At 31.9% G+C, this 23,625-nt stretch overlaps 1 protein-coding gene across 1 annotated transcript; it reads right to left on the bottom strand.

The window, feature by feature from the left end:
* Window positions 1-20,103: 20,103 nt before the first annotated feature.
* On the bottom strand, window positions 20,104-22,388 carry LOC149548298 (uncharacterized). The gene has a single exon (XM_089792393.1). It carries the CDS (start codon window positions 21,609-21,611, stop codon window positions 20,397-20,399), a length of 1,215 nt encoding a protein of 404 aa, XP_089648519.1. The 5' UTR covers window positions 21,612-22,388; the 3' UTR covers window positions 20,104-20,396.
* Between the last annotated feature and the right edge of the window lie 1,237 nt (window positions 22,389-23,625).

The following is a 23,625-nucleotide window of genomic DNA, read 5'->3' on the forward strand; positions in this document are numbered from 1 at the left end:
TGTTTGATCCTCAATATCTTTCATTTTAGCATTCAAGTTTTTAAGATTGGTTAACACCCTCACATGTGAACCTCTCATGTCAAGCACTTTTAGTATTGTTTCAACACCATATTCTTTCTTCTAAGCTAATAGTTCTTAAGGTGTTTTTCCTTGTAAAAAATTAATTTTTTTGAACAATTATAAACTCTTAGAAAGTTCATTGTTGTTTTTAATTAGCATTGATGGGCTCCCCTAGAAAAAAATCAAATTGAAGAGGCATAAATGTAACACAAATTATGACATTTCCTTCATTGCACCCATATCTTCTCTTTATGTCCCTAAGATAGACAATAATATCTATTGGTTCTCATCAACAACTAAGATAATTAGTTCTTTACCACTATCAAAACTTATCAATGGGAGAAATAAAGTCCAAATAAGTAATCAATATGACATCGGAGTTGTGTTGATGTGGTAGATGGAGATATAAATGGGGATGTGAGACATGTGATGAGTAGGGATAAAATGCAAAGGTGGGATGTTGAAAAGGAATAATAGTGAACTTGATTTTTTGTTAGTCATTTATCATATGGCTACATGTTGCAAAAGGTCCTTCATGCACTATCAAGAGCATTAAATCAATTGGCATCATTTCAACCTCAAACTTCTTGAATACAATAGAGAGAGGATGAGATGATGCACCTAGTTGAGACTTATCCAATAAGATAGCAAAAGTTCAAAAAAAAATTTATAATATATTCTTTTATTTATGTCATTAAATAAAATGCATATGTGTTATTTTTACAAAGGATGTTGAATAAGTTAAAGGGCCATGCCCCAAATGATGATACTTCAGGTGGTTCAAGTACATTGCATGTTCTATCCTACACTTGTCTTTTGCTCGAATAATATTTTTTTCTAATAGCTCTAACAATCTTTTTTTTTTGTGCTCTAAGAATCTTATTTTTCATCTCCTAGCATTGATCCTATGTTCACTATGTCTCCCACTACAAGGAACATAACCAAAGGTAATGCCGACTACAATGTCGGCAAAATGTAGCATAACCATAGATGTGATGACAATGCTTATTGATAATTAGATTCCTCTTTTTCTCTCTCATTTTTCTTGTGTCTATTTCACACTAACTATTATTTCTTAGGGGGAATTTTGTAATATGGATTCATTTTATGTAAGTGGAGATGAGGACATTCTTATATATACCCGTGTTAGATGTAAAAGAACACTAAAGAATTGTGATAAAAAATTTGTGAGCAATGAAGACAAACTTACCTTGAGAGTGGCCCAACTTCCAAGTACTTTAAAGATGTTAGATATTAATGGGGAATCTAGATGTTAGGGGGAGAGGGGGTGGGGCCAAATGAGCTTCAAACTTCACATGGTTGACCCTAATTAGTAGAGAATATTAAACTAATATTGAAACCAAGTGAAGCTCAAAATTAACCTATGATTGCATGACAACAAACTATGTGAATCTCTTGGTTTCGAAAAATGCAGAAGGAGGCCATAGTTCAATATGCAATCTCAATTCATATGCATACCACACCAGGTGGAGCTGAAAAATGAAATAGGTTTGCATTTTTGTTAGAGGTCTTTAATTAGGTATTTAAAGATATAGACCATCACAAACATTGTAACTTTGACTCTTATAGGAAAGGGTAATGTCCTCAACATGCAAGAAAATCAAGACTTTTCTATGTGCTAGCTTGCTGAGGACATTCTCTCGGTCATAACAACTAGAGTTCTAATGTTCATGATGGTCTATAATTTTACAAACTTAATAAGACTATTAAATAAATGTAAACATGGTGCATTTTTTCAGCTCCACCTATTGTCAATTCAAAGTGGCAAAATCTTATTTCGGATATGATAGAAAAATGACATACACTAGAAGATGAGAAAATGATGTCACTTTTGCAGGTCTAGAACATTTTTTTGTTATATTTTTTCACACGTATCCACATGAATATGAATATTTTATCACATATATCATTTTAAAACATTATTTTCTTCATATTTCAAGTTGAAATAGGTGTATTTTCTCCATTGATAATCTTGTAGTCCTTGGATAGTTGAGATAGCCCACTACACCAAAGGACATGTGTTACAAGGTACATGTTCTAGAGTATTTTTTTTCATGGATGATGTAGAAATTCTTAGAGATGTATGCTCTAGAAGAACTAACTTATCAATGTTGTATTATTTGATTTCTTTTTTCATGTATAGTTTTATCATTTGATGTGATATGGGAGAGACAAACAATCTCTTGATATACATCATTTATTTTCATAATTTTAAAATGACTGTAGGAATAAAAATTTAAATGGGTTCTATTAGAGAGAAAGTGCCATTCAAATGACCCCCAAATGAATATTAATATGTAGGAAAAAGTGGGAGCTCTAAGGGACATGTGCTGATTACCTAAATGAATATTTATATAATAGAAAATGTGGGAGTTTTGAGGGATCATCCATGGACTATACATGGAAGACCATGAATATACTCCTTTTTTATGTTTTTAGCCTCCTAATGAATTTACTATTTTTATCTTGGACTGTATGATTTGTAGGAAGATGTGAAACTAATGAAAGGCATGGGCTTGGATGCATATAGGTTTTCCATAGCCTAGTCATGGATATTACAATGTGAGCTAATTCTTTAACAATTAAACAAAAGTGACTAGCAATAAGTAGTGCCTTTCTTTAAAAAGTTTCTAGGTTTTGATGAGAACAGATGGCACAATCAAAGGTGGAATTAGCAAAGTTGGAGTGGCCTACTAGAAAAACCTTATCAATGAACTCTTAAAACATGGTAAAAATTAATCCTATTTTCTATTATGGACATAGAAATCTCCATAATGTTATGCAACCCATAACCAAATCATGTTTGCAAATATAAAGCCTTTTGTGACTCTATTTCATTGGGACCTTCCACAAGCTCTAGAGAATAGATATGGAGGATTTCCTAGTGAAAAAAATTGTGTATAAAACCCTTCCAACTCATGAAATCCTTTTCACATCTATGGTCATATATTATCAATGTTGATATTATTATTTTTTGACTGAAACATTGACATGGTAGTGTATTTTGCTATGTTGCTTTAATATTAGCATAGTAGTGTATGAACTTGTGTACAGTTGCATCTATGTACAACTATGATCTAAAAACATGCAACTTTTGGTGTCATTGCTATCCATTGGTCTTGCAATGACACAAAAGCAATATTTATTTTTAATAATTTGACTCTTTCTCATGCCTTAAATTCTGAACAAACTTTTGAATATCTACCTCTACCATAACTAAAATCAACTTCACATTGTGTTGTAACTCTAGCATAGGTGTTTGATCCTCGATAAATTTCATTTCAGCATTTCAACATTCAAGTTTCCAAGTTTCCTCTTTATTATATGTTTGGTTTATCAATGATTTCCTCTAGTTCGATTTTGGTGCATCTCAACTAGCTACTCCAATGATGAAATCACCCATCTATCTCTAGATTGTGTAAGCACTTGTTGTTTTATTGAATCTAGATAGATACTAATAGTTCCAAAGCCATAAACCAGAAGATACTGACACTTCAAGGAAAAATTGGATGTCATGTTCTTGTGCATATGTTTCAATCACTTCCTTCAAAATCAAATGAGGTGCACCCATGGAATTATTCAGGTGAATCCCACTACCCATGGAAGTTGAGGTTTTTTGTTGAGCATATGTTGTTGCTTTTTGTTGCAACTAAATTTCCTCAAATTGGTATTGCTTTATCACCCTAAGATCTCTTACATTCTCTCTAACCCCAGGTTGATCCATAGGCATACCCTCTAGAGCTTTATGCATCACTTCAAGGGCTATATTTAGCTAACTTCTTATCCTCTCATTAGTAAGAAGATCAGGAGGAAATAGTCCTTTTCACCCTAAAAACCAATGTGTTACTTCATTAAAATTAGGACTTGAACAAAGCCAATGATACAAAACCTATTGCCACTTTGGAAAAAATGATGCCTCCAACATTGCAACCATATGATAAATGGGAATAGAAAATGCCCAATCCATAACCCAGCTGAATTGGTCTAGTTGTTGATTAGTTGGGTTGATTACAAATTCCTATAGAATTGTCAGCAAATTTGGTACAATTAAATGAACAATCAGTTGTCCCTAGCTAGCAGGATCAAATATAGTTTTCCAAGGTGATAAAATTGCATATGCAGATGCATCACTTGCATACTAGGTATGAAGTGCATTCCCCAACTTATAATGAATGGTTGGATATAAAAGCTCCATACGATGGCCCACCATTGAAGCCAAGGATGTAACCATGCATGTATTGGCACTCTAACCATCTATTGTGCCTTAAAAACTCAAGAACACCATTTCAGAAACTTCAAAAACTCTCTATGGTAAGTGTCTATCAACATATAGCTTTTTTGGGGTTTAAGCATGCTATAAGTTTTTCTAAGTCTTCAAGATGTCCATACTATGTTGTATCACATCCATTGTTCTTGGGACTCTATAATCTTTAAAGAACAAATTAGAATATGAAGTAGCATCATCAAAATAAACCATAAACAGCATTAAAGGAAACACATGCTTTCCCATTCAACAATTATGATCTAAAAACAAGTAACTTTTGGTGTTATGGCACAAAAGCTAATTTTTTTTGGTAATAATTTGATAAGTTGTTACAATTGTGATGGTCTATTCTAATGGCTAGTCATTCCTTGCATAGCATAGTCGTCACAACAACATCACAATTGTGACATCAAGGTTTGATAGATAAATGTCACTTATATAGCATCGTTGTCACATACACATCACAATTATGATAACTAACTAGAAGTTTAAACCATCATAATTATGATGGTGTACTATTACAATTGTGACATCGTGAACATGAACTCTTTTCCCTCTCTTCTTCCAAGTTATGACAATGTTAGCCATCAACATTATGACAGTTTCCCTCATCATTGGAATTTACAACAGCAAAAGTCCAACAAGAGCCAATTCATGGTTTTGTCAGTAGGGCGATAGGTAGACATCACAATTGTGATGGTCTACCATCACAAAATGGGTCTAAATTTAGTAGTGATGATTATTTTACTTCCTCTTCAATAGCGTTTTTAAGTTTAGGTACATGTAAAATCTATAGCCTTCCATTAGCCTCCAACCATGCAAGATGTTGAATTGGGCATCCCCTTTATTGAACAAACTCTAGACCCTTCCTATCAACCATGACTTGCTTGATTGGTTCATCAATTACCAAAACCTTAGGACGATCAAGAAGATCTTGCTCATATTAATTTAGTAATCAGATGCCTCCACATAGATCAACATACTACTCACAACCATCTGAATTGAGAAAGTCTTTATTGTTTATGAGAAGTTCTTTCTCAAGCTTCGAGGTAGAAAATTTATGTAAAGTGTTCCAAAGTTCATGACCTTGAGACATAAATACATCATTTTCAGCTTGATTAGAACTTGTTTGCATGTCCCTTTTGACATGATTATTTTGAACATTGGAAGAAATTTTTTCCTTCCTCATCTTTTCATCACTAGCCTTTTGAGACTACACACACTAGATATGAGAGCTTAATCTATGTATTGTTATTTTTCTTGCAAGAGAATAGAAAAATCACTAGCTTTGAATACATGATTCTTAACTATTGTCTTTTCTAATAGTTCATCAATTGTGAGTTTCTTTGATGATGAAAGTAACTTTTATTGATTCCCAACAATAAAACTATGAGGAATAGTTGAAAAAGGCCTACTTTGTACATATTTATAACATTCCTCCAACTATTTTATTTTTGAGAGAAAGTACTCATTTGGTAACCTTTGCACTACATGATCTATCCTTGTGCCAGAAGAAAATAAATTAGAAGAATGATGACTTTCTTCAAACCCATTTTCTTTGATTCTTATCTTCTCAACAAGAATAAGATCATTTTCAATTTCAATCATCAATATCTATGTAGTTGCAAGAGTAGTCAGGGCTTCTCCCGTTAGTAAAAATTTGAATTTGAGAATTTGAGCACTGATAAAGAAACACTTCAAATTTGCAATTGTAGGTTGAGTAGCAATTGGAATTCTTTGTGTTAATTTGTTGAAATGGGAAACATATTCACACATAGGCATGTGAGATGACTTCTTCAGTTGAGCAAGTTGGTCCAACAATTTACAATCATCTTCTTGAGGCTTGAACCTTTCCTCAAACTCGACTATTAGAGTAGCCCAATTTGTGATAATACTTGGTGGTAAATTTTAAAACAAATCAACATCCACAACTTGTAAATTTTCTATGAATAACCTTAAAGATATGTCCTGATATTCAATAATATGAACACCATTTTTAATATAGAAAGCAGTAATATGTTCATCAAGATACTATTGTTCATCACCAGAAAACTTGGGAAAGTTCTTTTGTGAGCCATTAGGAATATCATATAGAGGTGGAGCTAGATTCAATGGTACAAATGCATTTCCCCAATTGCCTTGGTCCATTTACATATCCTTGGTAAATGCATGAAAAAATTACAATGAATAAAACTACAATGAAAAAGGACATGGGTATGCTTCAAATAAAAGAATGTGGCTCTCAAATGTATGTTAGATCTCTAGAAGAGTCACTAAAAACTATTGGTGGTTATTTTTCAACTGATATTTTGTTCAAATTCAATCACAAAATAGGTAGAACAACCTCAAAATATGAGACAAAGTCTCTCCTACCCTAAAGTGAAGGCTCCCCCTTCTCAATGTTGCTTGGATCAACTAAAGGTAAGCAAGAAGTTGGGAGATTCTTGTAAGAGGTGTTACCAATATTATTTTGTCTTCACGATTAAGAAAGAATTCACTTACATGGAGAGTGAGTAATGGGAAAGATTAAATCTCTAAACTACACTTTTATCTGATAGTTTAAATGGTGATATCGATAAACCAACATTAACTCAAAGGTTGATTGAAAGTGTACCAGTTTGGCTCTACATCCTATTTGTCTAATTTATGAGAAAATCACTATCATTAGGGCACAAAGACTTTTGGAAGTAGATGATTTCTATTCTATAACTTATATTTAGTTTTAATATATTCTAGAGTATAGACCTCTACCATTGGGACATAAATAATTCCAAGAGTAGGGGAAATCTAACTATTTTTTTTGAGTTTGAGATGGTAATACAAGATGCAATCAAAGCTTGTAGTGTATGTATCACCACAATCACTCACAATCAAAACTTTGGCTCTAATTTCTTCTTAACTCAATATTCTTTATTATTAAACGCACAAAAATAATATCAATCAAGGACAATAGACACAAACTATAGTCAAAACTTCTAATTTTCTCTACCACAATTGCTTCCAGTCAAAGATTTGAATATAATCCCAAATTTGTACTACATAATCAAAGTTATGCTTGCACAAGTTTGGCAAAGATTTCTTGTATACAAAAAGAAAAGTCTTCTTTACAATTTGGAGGTGGAGGGGGGGGGGGGGGAGTGTGGGGTAGGGGCTCCTTGTATAGAAAAAGGAGTGAGAAAAAGGTGGAAGGAACTCAACCACCTTCACCTATTCAAACTAGGTGAGAATAATTATATGTAATTGGATTATATGCAATTGCATTACATGAATTTGAGTTACATGTGATTCAATTACATCCAATCCATCTTTTGCATCTATAATGCTAGAAAAAACTCGAAGAAAATGTTGAAATTGTTGATTCTGAATGAATCAGTCCTATAGATTATTAGAAAGATCCTTATACTTTGTGATGATTGCATGATCATGGATTCATGTAGTTTGCACTACTACATTCTCTTTGATGAGTTTCTAGTTGTCAATTAAAACTAGATGTTATAAAGCTTTTTCTTGTTTGAGTTGGCATGAATTCTTTTTTGTAGATTGGCAGATTCTAGAGTCTCTGGCACTTTGAAAACCTTCTTGATGGTGTCTGAATGTAAACTTGGAACAACTTTCTATTAACACCTTTAACTCTCTCTTTTTATTTTTTATTTTTTTTGGAGCTAAGTGTTTAGTACATTGCCACACAAATTCGGGTTTTAGGTTAGCCACTAAAAAAGTGGAGACCAAATAAATTATTGCTTCATTGTATTTGAAGTATCTCTTCTCAACATGATTCCTATGTTCTTTGATTAAGTTCTAACGTATCTTCAAAAGTGTGCCACAACATGAAGATGAAAACATCTTTCAATGAGTTTTGATCCATGAAAAATTTAGGATATAAATTACAATGGAAAATATGTGAGAAATGAGTGTTTGAAGTATAGATTAGATACTTATGAAACAAATATTATGACTAGAAATCTGAACCAAAAAGCATATGTATTTGGGTGAAGAGGGACAAAATTGAACTCTTATGGGTTAATTGCATGTGGTCAAAGATAGAATTTTGTGGGTATGGACAAGAATTCAAATTTGGGTGTATATGCATATGTGCAAATAGCAACCTTAGTGTTTAAAAGTGTGACCATTTACCAAAATTGGGTTATCTAGATGTAATTACATATAAAGTGATTTACATATAATTAGGTTTAGAGGATGCAATTACATGTAAGTGCATATAGAGGATGGAATTACATGCAAATGAAAATAGATGTAATTGCATATATTCAAAATTTGATGCAATATGCTTTGGCATGTGTTGGTGAAGATATGTCATGTACTTGCATGAAGAGGTGAAATGTTAAATGGTGTGAAATTCTCTCACATTCTTGGGAAAGAATCCTTGGCCTTTTTGAAAAAAAGAAATTGAAAAAAACAACAAAAAGCTATGTCCAAAACAAAAACACGCCTTTGGTATTAGACTCAAAAATGACAAAAATATCAAGTTGCTCTCCTATATGAAATTTCAAAATTAGAATTTGGAGAAATTCCAAGCATATGAAAATGGAATTTTTCATCTTATTTATAAGAATTTTTAAAATACATGGAATATCTTTGAAAAAGAGCACAATGATAAACCAAAATATGCAACAAAATAGAAAAGGTTTGAAAACTTCTACTTACTTGGAGATCAAAGAGCCAAACATGAAAAATTGAGGTTTGAATGTGTGGCTTTCCTCCAATTTTGAATTTCCAAACAACTCCTTCACCTTTTCAATGCTTGAAAATGATAGCCTTGAATTATCAATGAATGAGGTATTTTTATATGAAAATTTCCAAATCCCCCGTGATCTCAATCCTTTAATATGCAAAACATTTTTGGTAATCTCTTGTATTTTGGAAAAAATATGCCTTTGTTTTGCAAGAACATGAAACGTTTTTGGAAAAGAATGGAAGAAATGTGATCTCCAAATGCATTTATATGCATCAAAACTCAAAAATGACCCTTCCTTGATCAATTTTGTGATTTGTGAAGAACAAATATGGGCATTTTAAAGAAAAAATATGCCCTCATTTTGCATGAATATGAGCCATTTTTGGCCTCTCAAAACAAAATTGTGGTTTTGAATGTTGTGATGTGGAGCCTAATCAAGCTCAGAGGTTACTTTTTTCTCACTTTTAGATTGGTCGTTGTGCTTTTCTTCAAGGGTTTTAGACATTTACTAATAGTGTAGAGTGTCATATCAGTTTATTGATGAAGAGGATTTGAAAAGAGAGATAACTAGATGAACTAGTGAAGTTGTTGTATAAAGAGTAAGTATGTTGGAATTACAATGGGCACTTAATCAGTTAGTAGTTGACAAGATAATGTATTTTTTGGTCATCATATGAAGTGGAAAAGTCAAATGAGTTGAATTGTAGAAGGAATGATTAAAACAAATCATGAAGTTGAGTAAAACATAAGCTTGGTCGAGTACCAGTTTACAAGGTCAATGAAGAAGTTGAAGCAGGAGATTAAGGAACTTAAGAGATAGTGGAGAAAATTGTATTAGTCGAGTAATAGTTATGCCTGAGAAAAGTAAAGAAGGAAAATGTAGTAGTGGTTGAGTATAATGAAGAATGAGTGAGTCAGTGTAAGTTGAGTGACATAGAATAGTAGAGAGCAAGCTACCCAGTGTTGCTTGAGAAAAAGAACGCAACGATGACCGAGTGTCAAAAAATTGATAGTTCATGAAAGAATTGAGATTTAAGGCTGACATAGTTGAATTTTTCAAATTGGTAAAACCATGTGAAAGATAAGGATTGATGATTTTGCCTATTTAATGCATGATTTGAGTTTGTTAAGCAATCAAAGATAAGGATTCAAGGAGAGGTTTCTAGAAGTTTCAAGAAAGGAGTAGAAGGACAAAACAATTGACATATTCATTGAATTTGACCAAAACCTAAAATCTACGGTGATGTTTAAGAGGAAAAAGGTTAAAGTTCCCTATTTAAGGAGGGACAGGAGATGTTAAAATAATTGGTTCATTGTTGATTGGGGAGTTTGTGAAGAAAAGAGTAGTAGAGGAAAAGTGAGAAGATTGGTGAAGTGTGACTGCTTGAAGATTTTCCAAGTAGATCAAAGATGGACAATATGATAAAGTCTAATTAATGAACTAGTAATGAGATGAATGGAGATCTAAAAAAGAAAAGTGAGTTGTATCTTATCATATCAAACCTAGCTATAAATTTTTAACCATTGTGGCAATAAATATTTTAATCAAGGTTGACCTAATAATCATATTATAAATCCTTTAAACAAGGTGACATTCTAATGGAATGATCTGAAGACCTCTAAAAAGGTCACTCCTAATAGGGTGATTAAATCCTTTAATAGGGTCACACCTAACAATGTGTTTTGTAACTTTCAACAAAGTTGGTTCTTAACCAAGCTTACTTTAGAAGAGTGAAAAGTGGTAGCATGTTACTCGGTGGTTTTTTCCAAATTGGATTTCCACATTAAATCCTAGTGTCATATATGTGTGAATGTTATTTTCATAATGCATGTTATTTATTGTTATTTATTTTTGTTATTCAACATATACTAAGTTGAATAAGTTGAATTGGTGATGAGTTGCTATATTGACTTAGTAGATTTATGAGTTTTAATAAGTTGTTTGAAGTTGTTATAAGTTGAATTGGTACATCTGCACCTAAGGATACCTAATTCACCCCCACCCCAACCCCCCCCCTTCCTCTTGCCCCTCTAGTTGTTCTAATCATTCTAACATATAGTTAGCACAATTCACAAAGAATAATGCATATCTCAAGACAATATCATATAATTGGCCATCTCTCATAATGTTATGCTCTTTCTCTTAGCAACACCATTTTCTTGAGGAGTGTATGTATTTTCCATTGATGTAAAAAATCAATATTTAGACAAAAAAATCTATGGAATCTTGATTCACATACTCCCCACTATTATCTATGTGTATCCTCCTAATAGAAAGTTCATACTACTTCTCAATAAATGTCTTAAAGATTTGAATGGAATCAAAGACATCAGACTTGAACTTAAGAAAATACACTCATAAATGCTTGGATAAGTCATCAATAAATGTGAGTACATATGATTTATCTTAAAATCTAAGCAACTAATAATTTACATGATTTATAAATTAAAAAGTAAGAAATCTTTTTACAACCTTATTTATAATCCATTAATAGGTAAAAAAAAAACATTTGACGTAAAATATGATTCTAATATAAATAAATAATAAATAGTAATTACATGTTTAATAAAAAAGAGGGAAACAATGCCAAAATCTATGTTTTAGATATATAAGTATTATAAAATAATCAATATAAGCTTCAACTAATCCTCAATAATTATAATGTTAAATTGAGAAGTGATCGTAGACCTTATAAATGCAATTAATTTTGGATATTTTTGAAATGGATAAGATAGGAGGAATAGTTGTACATATTTATTAACTAGCAGTTGCATGCTTTTGTGCTTGCAATCGATAGGTGCTTGATAATAAAATTATTTTTTAAAATAGGCAAGAGCCTACAACACAACCGTAAATTGTGAGTCTCTTATCAAAGAAGTTTTGGGTTCAAATCAACTTGTGCTTAATAAATAATAATAATAATAAATCACAACACATAATAAAATCTTGGCTTAGGCTTCTTATTGATCAAAAAAATAAAATTATTTTTTAAAATATAATATTATGTGAACAAATTAGATTATTAATAATTTTTAATTTAAATAACATAATATTTACTAAAATCTTTTAAATAATTTTAAAAATATTATTTATTTAAATTCAATTTATCAAATATGAAAATAATAATCATTTAAAAAAACTCCATCAAAAAATCTATTATGAAAAATTAATAAGAGAAATAAATAATAATATGAAAAATAGTATCTCTAACAAATATTCTATTGACTAAATGAGTTATAGAAACTTTTTTTAAAAAAATTTAAAAAACATATTAAAATTGTAATTTAAATAATTTAAAAACTAAAACCTAAATCAATTTCAAAAATCAAAAGCTAAATAAATAGAGCTAATGTGGAGATCATTGAAATTTTAAATATAATCTTATGTGAACAAATTAGATTATTATAATTTTCAATTTAAATAACATAATATTTACTAAAATCTTTTAAATAGATTAATAAAGATTATTTATTTAAATTCAAACCCACAAATAGTGTATCAGCTAAATTACAAGATTAATGATGTAACAGTTGTCTTCGATTTTGATTTTATTGATTTTTTAAAAATGTAAATTTTTTTTCATTGTCTTTTTTTACCTATAGTGAATAAAATTCTAAATAAATAAGATTATTGAAACTTCAAAAATAAGTTAAAAATTATAAAACTTTAGGAAAGATAAGTAAACTTAAAAAATCTATAAATCTGATTGACTTTCCAAAATAAATTGACATCTCATAATTCCAATAGTTACCTGCTCTTGACAAGAACTAAAAACTAAACCTAAAGAATGACATAATATTATGATTTGTCAAAGAAATGACATAATTTTGTGTTTTGTCAAAATGTGACAAATATAGATATTTTTAAACCATTATGATTAGAAGAAAATCCTTATCATTATTTTTCAAACTTTATACCTTTATTTATCTTCATAGACTTTGCATATTAAATATCACTTTCAGCCTATTAAAAAGTACCAAAGCTACCACATACGTGAGCTAGAGTAGAAGGCAAGGGTACTTAAAAACGACTAGGAAAGGGTTTAAAGATTGACGAATCGATGCACCAGGTCCGAGTGGTCCAATTATTAAATATTTAGAATATCGAGCTACCACGTATGTGAGCTAGAGTAGAAGACAAGGGTGCTTAAAAATGACTAGGAAAGGGTTTGAAGACTGACGAATCGATGCACCAAGTCAAAGTGGTCCAATTATTAAATATGTAGAATATCTGAAATAACAAGTTAATTGAAGAGTGTATTAACTAATTTTAGAAGTTCGAGAGATTTGAGCGCAAAACAATGTTGCGAGGGTTAGATAACATAGAATTATTGCTTGAAGGAAGAAGTGAAGGTAATTTATTGAAGCAAATGATAAGTTCTTTTATTGTGTATATTTCTAGATTAAATTGTGTCAAAATTTTCAATTAGCTTTATGGAGATACATATGCATATTTGTAAGAGCCAAAGTGTTTTAAAAAAACTTTGAAAGCTTGAAAGTTCAAAGAAAAACTAATATTTTATCTTCAAAATATATATTATTATTTTAATATCTTAAATTTGAAATTAAATTTATTTTAATTATCTTATATTAAAAATAAAGACAAAAATATTTGCTAACTACACATCACTAAATAGATTATTTTTATACTCTATACTGATTACTTTTTTTTCTTTTTTAACTTACAAATAAAGAAATAAATAATTAAGAATAAAAATTATTTAATTTAAAATTAAAATTAAATGAATTTTTTAAATTTATTAAATAATTTTTACTTAAAAGTTTGGGTGGATATAAAATATAAACCAAAATCTAATCTAAATGTAATTCCACAAATGAGGAGAATTGATGGGGAATGTTGTCCATGCACCTGAATGTTCTTTACACCAAATTGTATATGGTTAGTATCAAGCTTACAATGTTTTATATCCTTTCCTCTACAATAGACCTCTGCTTCTATTAGATTTGGATCCAATGAAAGGTAAACAACAAGATCTATTGCCCTAGTACACACAAAAATTGATTCTTATTGCCCTAGCACAAAAATTATTTCATTATCATTGTAATAATCATAAGCTATTTGATGATTTACAGGGGATGCTTCTCCTCCACAATGACAAGAATACCAAAGATAAAATTGCATTCAATCACTTTGGATAAGGTTTTGTTCAATGTATTTCTAGGTCATAGCATATATTATTTTCCTATCTTGTTGTTTCTAGTTTCTAGGTAGCTCTTGTATTCCTTTCTCTACAAAATCAATATTTTTTTTATATATAAGGAAACCTTTCTTGTACATATTTTAGTTTATATTTGATATTTCTTGAAGTAGTAGAATCAGATGATGTATTAATAGCTGATAGAGAATGAGCATTCTGAGTAAGAACATTTTCAATATCACCTTCAACAACATCGCTAAGTATTCTTTTATCCATATCTTTTGAGATTAGTTGCATGTGTGTGACTTATTGCACCTTAAAGAATTACAACTACCTTAGTTATCTATATTTAACTCTTTTACATGCCAAGATAAAAAATATCAAGGATTTTGATGAGAAACTACTTCAACCAACAAAATTTGAACCCTCTTTTATTGATATAAGATAGATCTTAGGATGAAGCCTATTACGATTGAGCTAATAAAACCCATAATAAATATTTCAAGACGAGATCTATTTAGGATTCATTATCATTATTCTAAAGAAATTCCCTATTTGCAATGTTGATTTTCTTGTTTAAGGATTCATTATCATTATTTTTAAGAGAACATGTTAACTGTCATGTCACTTTAAGGGTTTTATTTGAAGACAATAGAGAAATTGTACATGTATGATGTGCCGAGAATATCAAAGATAGCTGTAAGAAGCAATAACCAAGAAATAGAGGAGAAAAATAATTGAAAATGAAAGATTAATAAAGGGATACAATTTATGACTATCATGTGTCACAATATGAAACACAAATATTCATTATGAAGGCAATATTGGGATAAAACAATGATATTATTGTATATAAGTAAAGTTTAAAGAATCTTATTAAGTTAGCATGAATAAAATGTTAAGACACGTATATGGGTTGTACATGGAGAAGTGGAATGTATCCCTCCAAGAAGTGTCCTTCACTAATTCTTAGAAGTTTGTGATAGTTCTATAAAGGAAATGCAATTACCATGAAGTACAGCAATGGAGACGTCTATGAAAATTACAAGGAAAGAAGATAGTGACTGTTAGTGCCAATGTTAATGGAACTTTAAAAGAGATTTGTTGAAAGTCAAAGGCACTAATTTAAAAATAGTTATAACAATGATCTCTAATAATAAACATGTGCCTTGTAATTCAATAAAGAACATAATCATGATAGTATAGTGATCAATAGATATAATGACAGACATCGTGAAAACAAAAAGTTCAATACAAGTTCACTATTAGAATGCAGCAAAGAAGGTCATGAAAGTGATATAAAAATTCAAAGGGAGTGATATTTGTTCAGGATAATAGTGACTCAAAAGATTGAAAATATGATCTAAATGTTATCATAGTGGTCTAGTTTGGAGCAATCATTGCAGTGACTTGAAGGCATGAAATTAGTGAATATTGATGTTATAAATGAAAGAGATGGATAAAGAGATCATTCTCAGTTGAAGAGACAACTTGGAACACTATTTAAGTGTACAATATCATGGAAAAGAATAGTGATTTCATTATGATAATGGATTGTGATAGTAAATTAGGTAATATAGAAATAGTAAAAGGAAGTGATTAAGATCAATATTTTTCTCTACATAATAAATGAAGTGTCTCCTTGGGAAGCATACTAGAGAAAAATGTATCAATCACGGAAGCAAAGATCATTATGATGGTAGAAAGATGAGAGGAGGAGATCTCTATTGTTGGCTTGATAGTAAATGCAAAAGAGTGACCATGAAGAAGGAAACAAGTGAAATCCACACAACACACCTATGTAAGTTATCAATGACAGTGCTATTGGGTTTAAGGAATAGACATTACCAATCAAATTCATTATAATGAAGTTATAGTGGTGTCAGTAAAGACTAAAAATTAATGCCACGAGGATGTTTAAGAGATGTCAAGTTATTGAGAATAATGCCCCCAAAATATGGTTAAACAAATTATTTTTCATTCTATAAAAGAATGATTAAAGAGACTTTGACGTTATGTCTAGAGTAGCCATATCTAGGTTGAGAGAACTCAATTTTTTTAATAGTAAGAACTAATATTTAGAAATACCAAAGTAATGATAAGACTATGAGAACATAGAGGTAGATCAAGAGCACTATTATAACATTCATTGATTGAGAGACAATATGACAAATATGTCTATCCAACATTAATGCTTAGTTCTGTAATCCATTTTAAGCACATTTACCAAGTGCAAATATATTTATGTCAAAGTGTATTAAATTATTGATTTTTTAAAAATGTAATTAATTTTTTTCATTGCCTTTTTTTTACCTGTAGTGAATAAAATTCTAAATAAATGAGATTATTGAAACTTCAAAAACAAGTTAAAATTTTAAAACTTTAGAAAAGATAAGTAAACTTAAAAAATCTATAAATTTGATTGACTCTCCAAAATAAATTGCCATTTGATAATTCCAATAGTTACCTGCTCTTGACGAGAACTAAAATCTAAACCTAAAGAATGACATAATATTATGATTTGTCAAAGAAATGACATAATTTTGTGATTTGTCAAAGTGTGACAAATACAAACATTTTTAAACCATTATGATTAGAAGAAAATCCTTATCATTATTTTCCGAATTTTATACCTATATTTATCTTCATAGACTTTGCATATCAAATATCACTTTCAGCCTATTAAATTTTTTTGTAAACTGAACTACTTTATGTAACTTACTTGGAAAATTACATATTAGAAAAGGAGGTAATATCGTGTCTTTTCATACCAAAGAGTATAAAGTGCATACTAACTAAACAAATAAAATATTTTTTTGTCTAATAAAAAATATTAGAAGCAACAGAGTCAATAACTAGTTAGGAATAATAAACCCAAACTTTACAGCTAAGCTAATTGCAAGGCCTAACCATGGTTAGTGCCACTTCATTTTCTATGTTCATCCATTTCCTTAGATGATGATCAAATTTCATTGACGAGGAAAAGGAGAAAGAAAGAATATAAATCCTTTCCTTCACATGAAAGACACGGCAAACAACCTTTTTCTTCTCCTTGTGAACACTCACAAGCTTTGGTATCTTGCTGTCTGCTTTTCACTGCATATATTGTCATATTTTATCTCATCTCTTAGATAAAGCGGCATGCATTGCTTCTTCTTTTAAATTCTACAAAAGCGTCAATTCATTAAGTTGGATGAAGCACTGAACAAAAGATGCCAAAGTTGCTGGTCTGACATCACCCATGACGCATTTAGCCCCTTCAACTTGCTCACTTTCTACGTGTAAATAGAATTGTACCTCTGGATACCATCAAATTTTATCTCTCTCATTTGTACCCCTTTTACTCACTGGAGAATTCCCAATTGCCCAGTGGAGAAATGCCAATATTTCACCATCTTTAGTAGCTCTACCATGGACATTTTTCATATGTGAAAGCACTTATTTTCTTTGGTGTGAGTTGTCCACAGTGCATTCAGATTTTAGAAGAGTGTTGAATTCAATTGTGTTGCTAGATTTCAAATGACTCATTTTCAATGTCATGTCCTTAGAATCATGTGATCTACTTTTAAGCATAATGAAAGTATGATCTTTGATCATGGATCATTGAGTGATTCTAAAAGTCATTTAAAAAGTGACATAATGATCTTAAATATCATTTTAAAATTTAATTGTGCTGGTACAGGTCATTTAAAAAGTTCACACAAACAGTCTTGTCTGATTTTGTTGTCCCAGACATGAAATTTGTGTTAGCTTTTCAATGGATCACACTAAGTGGTCAATCATGATCTTAACTATTATTTTAAAATTTAATTGTGATCATAATCGTCATCTAAAAAGTTGACACAGATAGTCTTATCTGGTTTTTTGGCCCAAAAATGAATTCTGTGTTAGTTTTTCAATGGATCACACTAAGTGGTCAATCATGATCTTAAATATTATTTTAAAATTTAATTATGATCATAATCCTCATTTAAAAAGCGGACACAGATAGTCTTATCTGGTTTTTTTGACCCAAAAATGAATTTTGTGTTAGTTTTTCAATGGATCACACTAAGTGGTCAATCATGATCTTAAATATCATTTTAAAATTTAATTGTGATCATAATCGTCATTGGAAAAGCTGACACAAAACAGTCTTATTTGAATATTTTGGCCCAGACATGAATTTTGTGTGAGTTTTTCAATGGATCACACTAAGTGATCAATCATCAAAATTGCATGATTCATCATCAAGAAGAAGTGATTTTGATAGTGAACCACTACTTATCTTAACCACCATTTAAAAATTCACTCAGTGCAAACTAGAAACAATCTCTCTGATTATTTTTCATTTCAATTCTGTTAGTTTTCTTTGTGGATCACACTCTGATCTGTCATCAAGATGCATGATAATCATCAAGAAGAAACCACTGAGTTATCTGAAACAATATTTATAAACTAATATCATTTAAAAACTCAACAGTGATACCAAAAACAACTCTTTAAAAAAATTCTATTTCAATTATATTAGTTTTTCTCAATGGATTGCACTTGTGATCCTTCATCATAAATATTTCATGCTCATCTAGAAGAAAATATAACCTTAACAACAGACCACTGAATTATTATAAACACTGTTTAAAAATAAAGTGTGATCTTCCATCAGAATTATGTCATAATCATCAAGGAGAAAATATGATCTCATGATCTTCATGAAAGAACACTGAATTATCAGAAATAGTATTTAAAATCTTACATGTAATCTTGATAGTGTGTGATCCTAAACATAATTTATAAATTAATATCATATAAATATTTATTGGTACTATACCTGCAACAATCTAATCTAATTATTTTTTAATTCAAATGTACCATTTTTGTCAATAGAACATACTTTGTAATCTTTCAGCAACATTATAATTATGTGAATCATCATCAGATTCACTTTCATTTTGGTGATAGAAATATTGATGCTAAATATACACACAAGATAAAATCTACAAAGCTTTTATGATAATTATAATAAATTGTGCAAATTTGATAGCAGTGTAATTATCATCAAGAAAAAAATGAATTTAATACAAGAGCGCTGAATAATCCAAACTATACTTCAAGAGCACTGAATTATCCAAACTCTACTTCAAGAACTATTATAATTATAATAACCAGAAACAATCTCATCTAAATTTATTTCTTGACCAGCAACATAGAGTTATCTTGATCATGGATTCTTACAGTTGCTCAATTAAATATCATTTAGGAAAACTAACACAATTAAAATTAGAAATAATATTATAATTTTGATTATAAGTCAAACTTATTGATTCATACTTCATGAATTTTGTAGTGTGCATGTTCAACACCATTCAACACCATTGCAAATAGTCAAGATCTCATATCATATTGGAAACATCTTAAATCATTTTAAAACAGAAAAGAATACAGTTCTATCAGATTTCATATCTCAGAAGAATAGTCAAGATCTCATATTATATTGGGAACATCTTAAATCATTTTAAAACAGAAAAGAAAACAGTTCTATCAGATTTCATATCTAAGAAGAATAAAAAATGTAGTGTGATCTTTGATTTGGTTCACTTGACTATCCGCAGAATGGGGAGTGACTGAAGTGTACATTACCCTTTCCTATAAAATATATTTTTTGGTAGTGCGGGACAACAGCAAAATTAATTGTGGAAAATCTGAAGCTTCCAGTAAGAATCAATATAAAATTTGAGTATGAGGTCCCTACTACTGCAAATTGCATGTGGGTTATATTCTTTTTATCCAACATTACTATTAGAGACAAATATCAAGTGCTTGTCTATTATGATGATTTCCGTTCATTGCACTGTTTTCTCAATCATTATTACCAGTAGATAACAAACAGCTTACACAAGGTTGAAATTCCAAACATACATGAATGATGCACCAAGTAGAATATAATTTATATATGTATTTCTCACAGTGCGAGATATACAATGACACGTTACATACATGGATATTTGCAGCATGTACAAATGCATGCGCTAAAAACTTGCATGGCAACTCTTTCAGAGTAAGAGCTGCAATTATTCTGCTCTACATAAGCCTACAGGCTACTAGGCTAATCTACAAACATACTATTGCTCTACATGTATATAATAATAACCTCCAATGCAATTACAAAACGTGCATCTTGGTTGTAGAGTAGCATACAAATGAAAAGCAAGAAGAATCAAGAGGCCATTATGACGTCCTGAATGACTTGTGGATCCAAAGAAGGCATTTTGGTGAGGCAATCATCCAGATCATTGAAGATTGAGAAGGAAGGAGCACTCTGCAAAGGCATTGAATCAGCTTCACTCTTGCATGGCGATGCCGCCACATCTGTTATAGAGGAGCAATTACTGACTGCAGGTCCTTCAACTTCACGCTGATTCTGACTCTGATTATGATTCTGTTGGGAGAGACGTTGGCGAATGGCTTGGACCTTGGCATCTACGGAAGAATGCAACATTGAGAGAGCACTCCCATTTGAAGACCCATCTCCCCAATTGGCAGTCAAAACATGCCGCAAGTCCGGGAAATTGAGCCTGGCGTATTCACCTCTTAGGTTATAGGCTGCTCTATCATATGCAAATGCGGCTTCTTCTGCAGTGTCAAACGTGCCAAGCCATAGCCTTGTTCTATTCCGAGGCAGCCTTATTTCTGCTACCCACTTTCCCCAGTGCCTCTGCCTTACTCCTCTGTACAGCTTCCCGGGCTTGGCCATTCCAATCTTGTCGGAAACTTTCATCGGTTGCCCTCTTGGAGCCAGAGGATTCTGATGATTTCTCAGCTGTTGTTGCTTGTGATAATTTGAAATCCCCAATACTTGTTGCTGCTGCACCGCCATAGCTAACTGCAATTGCAAACGTTCCATCTGCTGCTTTCTCTGTAAGTTGGCCTGAATCTGCTCAAAGATTTCTGAAATGCCCAACGGTTGTTGTTGTTGTTGATCTTGAAAGGATAGATTTGTCGGAGAAGATGCCCAACCCGGTAGAGATCCAGGCATAGATTGCAAACTCGTATCCACGTACTGCCGTTGATTGCTAGGGCCTGGAAACCCTTCAAAACTCGGGCACCAGGTCGAATCTCCGGCATTACTGTTTCCACTCATGAGAAATTGAGAACCGGAATCTGAGACCCTTTGAACGGAATTAACACAGACGTCCGGAATCCCGGACTGGAACATCAGTGTCTGTTCTTGCTCTAGACATGAAGAGCCAGACAAAGTGTCAGCCGCAGGCTCATCGTTCTGTCCTAATTCCGCTCTCGAGCTCCTCATTCCGATCTCCGCATAGGGTTCTAGGGCCTTCATGAGTTCCTCGCTGAGAGGATCTATGGTGAAAGCCCGACCCTTCATGCTCGGAACATGAGATGGAAACTGAGACTGAGTAGCTCCTGCCATTTCTAACAAAACAGCTCTCTTTCTCCTATTGTGTGCACCAGAAAATAGAGAAATCCAAACAAACAAATGCAAAACCAAAACCTCAAATGCCTAAATTTTAATGCGGAAATTGCCTATATCTAGCATTACCTACCAAAGGAAACAAATTCTAGAAGTAACAGAAAAAGAAGAACTAAGTGCAGGTGAGGTTTTCAAAAAACAACCTCAACCGTTGCCCTAAACCAGATCCAGAAGGATTTTCAAAACGCCTTCTTTCCCGGCAGACCTATTTACCGACCTACTTGTCACAAGCAATGATCTGCCTGCGGCAAATTACAAGAAGATTGTGCAGAGCATCAGATGGGACAGAAAAACAACCCACGAACACGATGCCCACAACCCAAAACCTAATTAAACAACTAAGAAAACCTAATGAAGTAACCAAAAAAAAAAAGGCACAAGATCATTCACAGAACGAAAAAGATTCTTCAGAAATGCATCATTCACAGAATGAAACGTATTCTTCAGAAATGCAACAAAATCATTCACAGAATGCAATTCAAACGCATGAAGAAAGGGATTGTAAGAAGCGGGGAGGCAGAGAACAAGGGGGGAAACGATTCACTCTCGACTCTCACCTCACCTGAAGAAAATAGATTAGATTGGATCTTCCCTCATCTCCCCCAGCCTCCATATATAGCCCATCCGACCCACTTCCTGTCTTTTCAACACAAAATCGATTGGCTCAAGGCCATAATAATGATTATCCCTAAATTCCCACTTAATTACTTCGCCATGTCGGTGGTCTATCGATACTTCAGAGAAGCTCCATAAATTTCCCGATTTTACTTTGACACTTTACCGGCACGAAACACATTTGCCGGTGCCGGTGCTCTTCCCGCCGGCAATCATTTACGGACTGTCGCACCAAACCCGCTATCCAATTATCTGACGACGCGTATAGAGATAGAGATTGCGCAATGATTGCGGCAGAAATGACACGTAGCCTTGATCGAAGGGTAGGTGTTTGACCATATCTGATGTACACGTGGCGCTGGCGTGGGGGGAATGCTCACGGTGTCCTTAGCCCCCCTTACTTATCCTTTTGCGGCCCTCCAATCCCCATGTGACCGCTGGCCACAACTTTTCACGTCCTTACCCGCTGGAAAAAGTATTGTGCCACCATATCAAAACTATGTCCTTTTCAATCAAGTGGGTCATGGATATTAAAAGTTATTCTATTTCATTAATGATATGTATGACTTGTTCCAATATTATCAAAAATTAAGAATAACAACAAATTGTATATTGTTTTAGATTTATAGTTTTCAAATAAAATACTACATTCACTTGATAGTGCAAGGGGGAAAAAGTGCATATTATGCATCTTTAATCTCTCACTTTGTATAGATGTCAAGATGTGTAGTTTCCTATTTATTTTTAATTTTTTGGTCTGGCACACCCACTAGCACCTACTCTTAAATTTATGGAATTTGGAGATTAACGTCTTACATAATAGCTTGGCATGTGTATGCATATGGAGTTTTTTTAATAATTAAAATGTAACCTAATGTATGACTTTAGCATTATGGAAAATGAGATAATGTAATTAATGCGGTATAGATGCATAATAGATATTGAGAAGCGTCCAAAGATGAGAAATGGGTATTTGTATCATTTAAAATATTCTATATTTACGCATGTCAATCGAAGGAAGTGTTATTGATTATGTTAATTTTGTTTAAGTGATGGAAGATATCTCTTTCTATATTATATAGTCCTTGTAGTGTTAGTCTCATAAATAATCATAACGGTGCATTATATATTTAAAATCTATTTTAGTTAACAAATGAAATAAGCATGCGGAAGAAGAGGAGGAAGGTGTTGAAAATGAAAGGACAACATTAACAATTCCACCCATGTCTCGGCTAGTGTCAAAGACAACACTCTGGATGCTCTCCTTAAGGCTAAAGTGTGAGGTAGTAAAAACTCTTCCTCTGTGTGACTGCTACCTCACCTCCTCACTTGTGGGACA

This window comes from Cupressus sempervirens, chromosome 7, assembly GCF_028749045.1.
Source record: "Cupressus sempervirens isolate cs-2001-9-10 chromosome 7, ASM2874904v1, whole genome shotgun sequence".
In the NCBI taxonomy this organism is placed as follows: domain Eukaryota; kingdom Viridiplantae; phylum Streptophyta; class Pinopsida; order Cupressales; family Cupressaceae; genus Cupressus; species Cupressus sempervirens.

Bases quoted from the DNA above. Each gene is read 5' to 3' on its own strand.
- LOC149548298 (XM_089792393.1), bottom strand. From the start codon at position 21,611: ATGGCAGGAGCTACTCAGTCTCAGTTTCCATCTCATGTTCCGAGCATG.